Source organism: Electrophorus electricus, chromosome 14 (assembly GCF_041902795.1).
Source record: "Electrophorus electricus isolate QZ-2024a chromosome 14, ASM4190279v1, whole genome shotgun sequence".
NCBI lineage: Eukaryota > Metazoa > Chordata > Actinopteri > Gymnotiformes > Gymnotidae > Electrophorus > Electrophorus electricus.
The window spans coordinates 6,826,646-6,837,390 of NC_137510.1; the positions used below are offsets into that span (position 1 = coordinate 6,826,646).

Sequence of the window (10,745 nt, forward strand, 5' to 3'; positions counted from 1 at the left end):
TCGTCTTGCTCTGTGACAAGTTATAGATAATCACTCCAAATAGTTGAAAAGTCTGAAAATAGCTCGTGATTCAAAACGGAACCGAAGAGCGCGGCATTTCCCGGCTACGCCGCCTGTGCCGAAGGAATGACACCGGCTTTGATGGGCTCCGCGGCGTTCCGAGATGAGCCTCTTTATGCTGCGTGCAGTTCCATTATGGCTTTGTTGGAAAGCTTGTTTACCTGCTGATAACATACACTGGTGGATTGAGGAGCAGCGATCCAAAACGCGCTGCCAGAGTCACTCGAGTCTCATTGTACGGCAGGAGGAGAAGAATGCTCTGTTTATGCGAGGGGGGTGGGGTGAGGTGGGGGGGGCCGCAGAATGCTAAATGTGAAATCAAACTATGGGACCAATAAGAGATCCGCAGAACTTTTGCCAGTTTTTATTTTTAGACACTTGCTTGTGGAGCCAGTGGAGTAGAAATGGCTCGTGCTTGTGCTCCACACAGTGCCCTCATTTCAGAGCACTTGAGAAGGCCCGCTTTAGGAAATTTCTAGCCTTTCCAACTGTACAACAGGGAGGAACACCAGAAAGCAGCATTTTCACAAAAGGGGTTTGTAAGATTTTTTTTTTATGGGTTTCTTAGTTGTTTTCTGATGCAGCAGTATGATGAAAATCACTGTAGGGCTACCTGACCGTCTGTTTGTTGTGGAAGGGTTAGCATGCAGCCAAAGCATCAAATGTGTGTGTGCAGGCGCGCGCGCGCGTGCTAGCCCTGCCGTGTATGCGTGTGTGTGTGTGTGTGTGAGCGAGAGAGAGAGAGCGCGTGCGCGTGCATGTGTGCGTGTGTGTGTGTGCGCGCGCGCGTGAGAGAGTGTGAGTGTGGGGCTGTTGATGGCAGCTGTCAGTGATTTGGAAGGAGAAGCGGACAGATTGTGCGTTGTGTTGGTACCGCCAGTTCGCCACCTGGCAGACTCTTCCTTGTTAGAACTTCTTGCTGCTTCTGTTCTGATTGGAGAGGCATGGATCTGAACGCTGGTAACTTTCACTCACACGCTGACTTCAAGCCATCATCACAGCTTACACTCGCTACTAAAGACGTTATAATTAATCCAAGATTATTCAGCAACCTTAGACAATGGTTAATCATTTAATTATGCTTCTCGTGAAGATATTGTGCCGAATTTGTATCGCTTAATTTCCTCACCATCTTGTACATCTCAAAATGCCTAAATATGTGACCCCTGGTGGTGGGCAGACCATCCCAGGAGACGAGGCAACCGGCCTGCCTCTATACCATGTGTATTTATTATTCGCCTTGCCTCAGCATGTCATAATGAGTCAAAGAGCTGTGATCTTTGTGAAGACGATAATTGTTGGGACTGCTTTACCCGACTGTGTGATTGACGATGAAGAGTGCTAATACTTCTCCTCTAGCCGACTGGCGTCCTCTTCTTATTACTTAGTCATTCTCTCCTCACACCCGGAATCTGTCATTTCGCAATTTAGCCGTGCGCCGCATATGCACGGTTTACACCACCTCTCCGAGCAGCGCGGCCGTCTAACGTGCTAATACACCAGGCGGCCGTTTAGCCTCGCTCCATGTCTGCGGGCGGTGAAGACGATACGTCGGCGACAATTTTTGTCCCTCACGCTGCTGTGCCCAGCCTTAATGTAGCATCTCTTAGTCCGGGAGCTTTGGCGTGCATGCTTTTACTCCTTCTGCTCGGCTGCGTGCAAGCTGAGACAGCCTGAAGTGTACCGGTGACTCTCTGCAGCGATGGGTACCACTGTAGACTATGGCCGTAGGCACCGTAGGCACACATGAATACCCACTCAGTTCTGTGTTGCCGAAATCTAACACACGGGTGTGCTATACTTAAAAGATGGCTCTACCTAGGTAATGATTCCCATTAGCTTTGTAATTCCACTTAAACATTTTAGCCCGAAATGTCATTATGAATGACTTCCATACAGCAAAATTAAAGCGGATCCCAACTGGCATATTTCCCTATTTTCCCCTGTTTTCCTTTCCACTGAGCTGGCAGTAGGGCCCTGTATCCCTCATTTGCATAGTTCCTCTTGGTTTATTTTCTTTTTGGATGACCAAAAATGCTTCAAGTTTACATTTGCTTCTGATGGCAAGAACGGACATATCTTGCATTACAAGGTCTTCTAAAGTAATATAATAATACAGATTCCAGAGTTCAGGATATAACACAAATTTAGACACTCTGAAGTCTCATATGTGAAATAAAATTATTTGGTCTTCTTTTATCTGGACTATATCACAGCCGTAGGTCTTTACTGACCTGGTCCCTTTGTGCCACCTGCAACACTCTAACAGAACTGAACCTTGGGACACGGCTGTGTACTCCATTCATCCATTCAAGTCAAAAGCCTAACTGTAGAAGTTAAGAACTGTAGCAGGGGGTGGGGCAGAAACTTCTAAAAGATGACTCCCTTGGCACAAGAGTTGTTCTGTTAGGCAGTGTGAGCCCCGTGCCACCCTGTGCCATCGATGCCGTGCCCTCCGCGGCGTTGAACGGTGGGCACTGATGCCGGACACGAACCCCCTCTGTTCCCCACGCTGTCCAGCCTCTTTCTGAATGGACAGCGTTTTCCTTTGTGCTACAATCAAAACACACAGCAAAGTTAGTCAGCAAGTCGCTCAGCTTCCCTGCGGACGGATTCCTCAAGCTTCTTTTTGTTTGACAATGTTTTTCACTGTGCAGAACCTGATGGAGCTGCTGGAGGTACGTACTACAGATGCCTGCCAGGGTTTGGGTTTACTGCACCAAAATGCATGTACAACAGGTCGAGTAGTTTGACCATAGACGGGTGTTTCCAGGCAAAGTAGTTCATGTAGTATCTATCCAGCAACATGCCACATTCAAATAGTAGTCACAATATTGTACAGTATTCATAAACACTACAGTATTCAAATACTCATGCCATCCTGTGGCCAGAAAATTTTAGCAAGTAAATAATAAATGTGGATTTTATCTGATCTGTTTTCTAATGGCAGGAGAAACATTTGCCCATGAATAACGGGCACTTTTGATATTACCTGAAGGCAAATGGTACAGATTTATACAAGTTATTTACAACAGGAGCAGAGCCATAGCTTTGGAAACTAGGCTGGAGATCAAAGGATTGTTTTGATCTCTGCTTAGCATATTTGTTTAACCTAGCCAGTGATTCCACGAAGTGCGCGAGCTTTCTGGTGATACGCAGAGCATCCTTTATCCCTCTCTCTCTTGTGTTTTGCCTGGATTTAAGTACTTTCTGTATTTAGGAGACAACTGGATTTGCCAGCTTTTGAAATTTAGTTGCCCACTGCTCGCAGTCTTGGCACTCAGAAATAGATAACTAGGTGTGTAGCACCACTAATCCTGATCGGCCTTGTAATAGTATTTGTGGACTGCACGGCACCCAATTAGAACATAATGTGTTATTTTTGTTTCAGCTAAGTTGGATTAAAAATGAAAATGTGGTTTTTGCTCTTCTTCCCGAATGTTTACTTTTTAATCTGCATATTCGTTTGTTTTTAAAAAAAAAAAAAAATCTCTCCCCCCTCGCTCTGTTTTTCTCTCTCTCTTTCTTGCTGCCCAAAATTTAGGCAATCTGGATTCGCCTAACACTTAGCAGTGTCTGTCAATTGAGACAACGTGAAGGAGAAAAACTCCGCAAGAATAACCACAGCAATAAAAAGACAATTTTGCTGAGAAAGCCAGGCATGTGTTTGCCTGTCTGTTTGTGCATGTGTGTGTTTCTCTGTCTGTATGTGTGTGTGTGTGTGTGTGTGTGTGTGTGTGTGCATACGCTACCTTGTGCTGGCACGATGAGCGAAGGTTTAGTGGCAGCAGGGAGTGAAGGGGGTAGATGGCTCATGAGAGGGATAAACCTGGAAAGTCATGCTGTAAATGTGTTTTACAGAACACAATGAAAGCAGTGGACAAAGCGATTGTGGCAAAGTCCTTTGGAGAATGGCAAAGCAGCTCGCAGAGGTCCAGCCCAATGGAGAAGCTGGATGAGCCCTCCGATGCCAACTGGGAGGCAAGCCATTCCAACCGCACCTGTGAGTCGCCCGCAAAAGGCAAGAATCTAGCACCTCAGCCACTAGCTCTCATATTACTGCGGTTGCACAAAACTTCAAGGGCATTTTCTTACTCACCGGGCAGCGTTACTAACTGTGCTGGGTTGTTTTTCTTTTTTTGGATGCAATCAGGGGTCTGTGTCCCCATGGTAAATACACAAACAGCATTGTTAGTGGCAAGAATTCCTTTAGAAAGAAAGTGTTTCCCTAATGATAGAGCCCAGCCAAAAAAATAAAGAAAAGGGTAAAAAAAAACAACAGGCAAGAGACAAAGGGAGAAAAAATGAGAAACTAGAAAAAAAAAAACACTCACAGGTGCTTGGGAAAAGAGAGCTAGGAGTGAATGGTCACTGAAGTCCCCAGGAGCCCTTTTAGGTGCAGCCAGTGCAGTGGGGTGGACTTTGTGACAAGGCTGTTTATTTGGAGCCAAGTGGAGCGCTTTACTGAGCATGCTCCTGCTTGCCCTATTCACATGCTAATTCCACTCCAGTGTAACTTTTATTTGTCTCACCCTGGTGCCCAGGGACAACAATTATGGAGCATTTTATTCGGCATTAAGACCAGCAGCATCCACAAATCAACCAAATAATGTGGATAAGGATGTTGTAGCTATCACAGGGATAGAGTGCAGATTTGTTTCATGTTCAAAATATTGCTCAGTTTGTGTAGATATGAGACACTCCTGTACTGTCAGGGTGGCATTTGAAAATGCATGGTGCTTCATCTGATCCTTACTCTAAAATCACTTTGAAAGGAGTAGGTCCATGTTAGGAGTAGGTCCATGTTAGGAGTCGTTCCATGTCTGTGGGTTATATTCATTAATCACTATATGTGCTTTAATTTATAAACTCAGGCATAGCTTTTCACATACAGGATTAATGTATTTGCAGAACACTGTGTATGAGATGATTATCCCTGTATCCCTGGTTTACCACCTGATTTGTAAATTGACCAGATTCTGCTCTGTGTAGGACCTTCACCAACATTGTAGGATCTCAGTAATAGGACCCCATGAAATATGGAAATATTGCAAAAACAATGGAATTGTGAAATTAAAATATTTGTGTGAAACAGGCAGTGGACAACAGTTTTGCTTCATATAACAAAGAGTAATATGTTATGACCATCTCACTAACAATATATCCATATATATAAGCTGTAAAGGAAATCCTGCAAAAATAATGCACATATTCTGGCTCTATCTATGATTCTGTGTTTTCTGTCAGTTCCTTCCAGTTCTTGCTAAGATAAAAAGTCTTAATTGTTTGAAAATTGGGACTTTAAAGGAATATTTCCCGCAATTTTTATAATAATCTTTAACCATTTCTGAGTTGTGTGGTCAATTACCACAAACAATTTCGTTGACCCAGTTTACCCATACTTGAAAAGTTTGCTTATCAGAAACACCTATGGCAGCTAATGGAAACTTCAGTTGTTGAATTCAACCAAGAAATATTTGAAATACATAATGATATAACACAAGCACAAAACTACATCCATAACACTCTGAGGATGTCTTAGGATGAGACAGGCATGAGATATTGCCAAAGCTGCTTTTATGTAGTTAATTTTTGAACACTCAAGAAACACAGTATAAACTAACTCCTAACTACTTTTTTCCCTTAAGGTTTTGTGACATTCTTTGGCGATCATGAGGAACCCATGTTTACTCAACTCATCACTCAACGAACAAACTATACAGATTTACAACGTGATGTATAAATATCTTTGACTAGAAAGTAATTAAAGCATTCAAAAATACGTCTTTTGGTGTATTCCACTGCTCAACAGCTGCCCTTTGGCCTATGTTTTAAGTGTGTCTGAAGTCAATCAACACTATACTACAGAACCAATTGATAGAGATCAAGATTAAAAATACTACAGATGCAGTAGATGGAGATCAGGCTGAGATGCTATAGACACAATAGATAGAGATCAAGCTGTAATGTTACAGATATAGTAGACAGATCAAGTTGAAATACTTCAGACGCAATAGATAGAGATTAAATTGAAATGCTACTGACAGAGTAGATAAAGATCAAGTTGAAATGCTATAGATACAGTGGATTGAGATCAAGTTGAAAAACAATGTAATAGTTTCCGAAGCCTCAAGGGTTACGGAGTGATCCCTTTGTACAGATACACATTCAATACAGTGAGCTTGAACCCGGCCCACACAGTCAGTATGGATTCACCACTTGTGTAGACAAAGACTTAGGCCACCTTAACCTATGCTTGGATAACAGTAATGCTTATAAAGTCATCATAGACAGCATGCATAAAAAGATATCTGCATAACTGCCGGTTTACCATTCATTTTCTAGCACCTTCTTTAAGATGATTCCAACACTTCTTATTCATTTGACATCAGGGTTTTACAGTAGGTCTATGGTGTATTACCAGCATGATTATCTACTATGCTGCAGTGTTATGAGCCAAGCAGAACTCACAGAAGAGTAGGCGCTAGTCAGTTAGTTCTGCCCAATGTAAAGACTAAGCACAGAGATTGCAGTGTTTAGCTATTATGCTGTTTTTAAATGGAGCCAGTTCTCAACACAGTATTAAAAAAGTCCTGACATGGTTTTAACCTTCTTATTTGACCAGGCTTTCATCTTAGTTTAAGCAATTTCCTTAGCTCCTGTAGCACTGAACTTTTAACTTTTAATGTTCACTACTACAGTGCACTATTTCCCATTTAATTCTTAATTTATTCTCTTTATCTTTTATTTTAACACTTTACATGTTTAATTTGAACTCTTAACATTTAAATTTTTAACATTTCTTTTATTTACTAGTATATTTAGATCTATATTTGAAATTTGTTCTGTTTAAATCAGTTGATTTGAATTTTTAATAGTTTTATTTATCTATGTAGCAACTCTTTTATGTGAAACGCTTTGAATTGCCACTGTGTATGAAACGTGCTGTATAAATAAACCTGCTTTGCCTATTATATATTATAGCACTGTCCTCTCCTCTGTATCAGGATTAGTACAGGATTATTAACAGCATTACACTCCACCACTTAAGACATTCAAACCATTGTACACTTTTCCACTTCTAGTTTAACCTTTGTTGATGGTTTAAGAGTTTTCCTTGCTTAAGCGTTTGTCTTCCCCCCCACCTTCATGTGGGTCACTGCTTTGGCCTCGTTTCCCAAGTTACAGCAGTGTGTTCCATTGTAAACCCTCCCAGCCCCAGGCTTGTCCATTTCTCAGAGGTCACCGGAGCTCCGGAGGGGCTGCCTCCATGCCTGGCTATCTGCTCTGCATAAATAGCATCAAAGCCATTGTCATCTGCACCTTTTGGATTGCCTTTCCCAGCCTATTGAAATTGCCTGTCCCCAGGAGACAATGCTGCAGCGTGTGCCATAGGCCAGTATTACCCGCCGTTCACTACAGTCAGGACTGGGAGGGGTAGCCTGGCAGAGTAGAGGGAAGCTGAGAGCTGGGCAAAGCCTAGTTCCGCCTGTAAAGGACCGTTTCACCTATTCCTCTCAGAGGTTTGCAGCTGCTTTCTGAGAGTGTTTTGCCAGGCATGAGGAGCAGGTCATGTTGCCACCACCCTGGAGAAGCACAGTAGGCCAAGATGCAGCCTTATATTTAAGAGCATGTCCAGTGAACCTAAACGTCCAGTAATGGAGCATGTCCAGTAAACCTAAACCTAAACCTAAATGATTTATGAAGGCTGCAATGATCATCTAACAAAGTGGACTTCTATGTCTAAATATATATTTTATCTATCTATCTATCTATCTATCTATCTATCTATCTATCTATCTATCTATCTATCTATCTATCTATCTATCTATCTATCTATCTATCTATCTATCTATCTATCTATCTATCTATCTATCTATCTATCTATCTATCAGTGGTATTGATGAGGTGTTATGAGTAATTTCTACTTGAATCACATGTCAGAACATTGTCCAAGGAGCAGGTTGAATGCTGTTCTAATGAAGCCAGTGGAAACTTTCATTTCTCTCTCATCTCCCAGAGTTGAGTTTGTGCGCAGCAGGAGTTTATGTGCAGCCCTGCTCGTGTTACGGCAGCCCTGAGCCTGTTTGGGAGCTCCGATTGAGCCATCCGTCAGTGTGAAATCGTATCGGCTCCTGGCTCTTTGAGACTCTTGTTAAATGGTTTACTTGGCACTTTTGCCAGCATGTGCTGCGATAGCGAAGGCATAAAGAGTGCCCTTGATCGGATTAACTGTGCAACAGCATGATGTAACTCTTTGTCTTTGTTTGTGAGAAATGTGTTCTTTGGAATGGCACAAGTGCTGCTTAACTCCAAATTTAGGATACTTGTGACCAATGAGGAAAAAGGGTAAAAAAAAAACTCAGAAAAAGTTTCTAAAGTAACACAAAGTGTGGGTTGTCAGGTATGTGACTCTATGGTATTTGTTTCAATTTTTCCCCTTTTTTTGCCAAAGGATTACTGCCTTGTTCAAGAATACTAAGTTGTCACAGACAGTTAGTTGCCTGTGCCCACATACTCAGTGTCAACAGTTCCAACCCCAGAGAAACCAAAGGATAAAGCTCATTTAAAACACACACACACACACACACCAACACCAACTGCTGCAGTGGCGTTCTGAATACCTTTGAAGATGACTTTACAGAGAGTGGGAAGCACATCTTTCTGTTCCATAATTGATTTAAAATCCTGATGTATATAATCCATGCACTCTTGATTAGGCACACAACTAGTGCAAATGACTTCAAATTTCTTAACCTGTTTACTCCATCCAGCAGAGAATTATTGTGACGCCCTCTCAGAGGCTTCCACAGAAAACTGGGGCTTTGTAACCAAAATTGAACACAACTGTATTAATGTTCCAGATGTTATCATCTGTCCCACAATATTTAAGTCAATGTCGCTGTTCCTCTCCAGATGTGGCCATAGCAAACCCCCTTCCTCCTGTATGCTCAGAAGCAGAAAAAATGGCTGCGGTTTACTGGAGGTTTAGATGCTTGTTTATCACTTTTAAATACCATCATCTTTGCTGAAATCCTCTCTCAAAAGAACCTTTCACTTTCTGGAATAAATTCAAATTAAAATTTAAATCCTTCTTTGCATTCCCTCAGCCTCTTTTAAAATAGCTGGCTCCTTTTAGAAAGCTGTTTATGTAGTGATCTGCTCATAATCCAGTTTGTTTCTCAACAGCAAAAAAAAAAACAAACAAAAAAAACAAAACAAAAAAACTGAAATCGTATTATCACTATCTTGACGAGAGGAGTCAGAAAGAGTCAGGATCTGGGAGAACTTTTCAAAATGTAAAATCTGAGGAATGATGCAAATGCACTTTGATGAAACACTTTGACGGAACACAGGCATTTTACTTGCAAATACTAATAGAACACTGTAGTGCCACAACTATGATGTTGCTGATGCCTCGTCTTATGTTCTAGCAAAAACGAGACAATGGTCAGTCTAAGCGTGAGGATCTGAGTATCAGAGCACTTCTCTTTTCATACCGAGAGGGGAGAGGAAGGAGACTTTGACAGGTTATGTCAGATAGATGGCTCACATTTCTGAAGCATAGAAATCAGAACTTACTCCTTGTTAATTCCACGTGCGTGATCTGCAGTAACAGTGGCGACTTCAGAAGCGCGCTCATCTTGTCACTTTCTCAGTCCTGTATGCATAACACATCCTGTTGTGTTGTGCTGTGTTGTGGCAGCGACTTTGAAATAATCAAATCAACACTGGTTAGCGACTCACCTTTTTTTCCCTGTTTTCGTTTGTTTTTTTCCAGCAAATTCGGTTTGCTGTTCAAAGGACAAATCATACAGAAGACCTTATTAAGGTTTTTGTTCGAGTGCCCTAGATTGGAGTTATTGTTAGAGAACAAATTATAATTGTATCTCCTGAAAAGTTAGCAAAGATCTAAACAAAAGGAAATCAATGGCGGAGGGCCATTAATCACTCCAAGCGGGCTACTTGTGTCGAAGAAACTTACCTCATAATCAATGTCTTTGTTTTGCTGAAAGGGCATTTGCATGCTGATTCAGTGTGGTGTATTGGATGCAATCAAAACATTGTCATCCACATTAATAAGTGGGTTATTTGTACTCTCAAGAGTGCTGTGAATAGTACTGACAGACTGAAGCATTGAGGCGTCCTGGTTTTAAAGACCAGTCGCGATGCTGAAGACAGAGAATTGTCATAAGATTTTTTGAGATGTCCATGTTTTGTGATATGCTCTAGCACACACCTTTATGGTGAAGAGGCTTCTATATAAATGGGAATTCGTGACACCTCAGATACTTGTGGCACAAGCTTGTGTGCTGGATATGTTTTAACTATGTATTATGCTTGGACTTTAAAAGGAAATAACTTTTTCTTCCTAAATGGCAGATTAACCATATGATGTTAAAGTTCTATAATTCTCTTATCTTTTTTCCCTTTTTGGAAATCTTATTATATGAGATCAATAAAAATTAGGGTATCATTTTACATTTACCAATGACTTTGCACCAAGGCAAATGGAAGTGGCCATGTTAGGTGTCAGGTGACAGCTGTACATTTTACCTACAGCTATTTTCCATCACAAGCCTAATATTGGCACAAATCTTTATTTCTGACATCAGGTGAGGTCTGATGATTCTAATGTTTGAATAAATTAAAACATGGATTTGCATTGTCATTTTCTTTTCCAC

The 10,745-nt window shown here is 41.5% G+C and overlaps 1 protein-coding gene across 2 annotated transcripts; it reads left to right on the forward strand.

Annotated features, from left to right (window-relative positions):
• Positions 1 to 2,591: 2,591 nt before the first annotated feature.
• On the forward strand, positions 2,592 to 7,041 carry LOC145651253 (uncharacterized). Of its 2 annotated transcripts, none has more exons than XM_081697019.1 (3): positions 2,592 to 2,738; positions 3,922 to 4,081; positions 5,709 to 7,041. In XM_081697019.1, the coding sequence occupies exons 1-3, from the start codon at positions 2,592 to 2,594 to the stop codon at positions 5,801 to 5,803; spliced, it is 402 nt and encodes a 133-aa protein (XP_081553145.1). In that variant the 3' UTR covers positions 5,804 to 7,041. The 2 variants fall into 2 exon arrangements, with proteins under 2 accessions (XP_081553145.1, XP_081553146.1); XM_081697020.1 differs by having other exon boundaries at positions 3,922 to 4,063.
• Positions 7,042 to 10,745: the final 3,704 nt, after the last annotated feature.

Coding starts and splice junctions, on each gene's coding strand:
- LOC145651253 (XM_081697019.1), top strand. CDS start 2,592: ATGGACAGCGTTTTCCTTTGTGCTACAATCAAAACACACAGCAAAGTT. Junction 2,739..3,921: donor ACCTGATGGAGCTGCTGGAG/GTACGTACTACA, acceptor TGTGTTTTACAG/AACACAATGAAAGCAGTGGA. Junction 4,082..5,708: donor CTGTGAGTCGCCCGCAAAAG/GCAAGAATCTAG, acceptor TTTTCCCTTAAG/GTTTTGTGACATTCTTTGGC.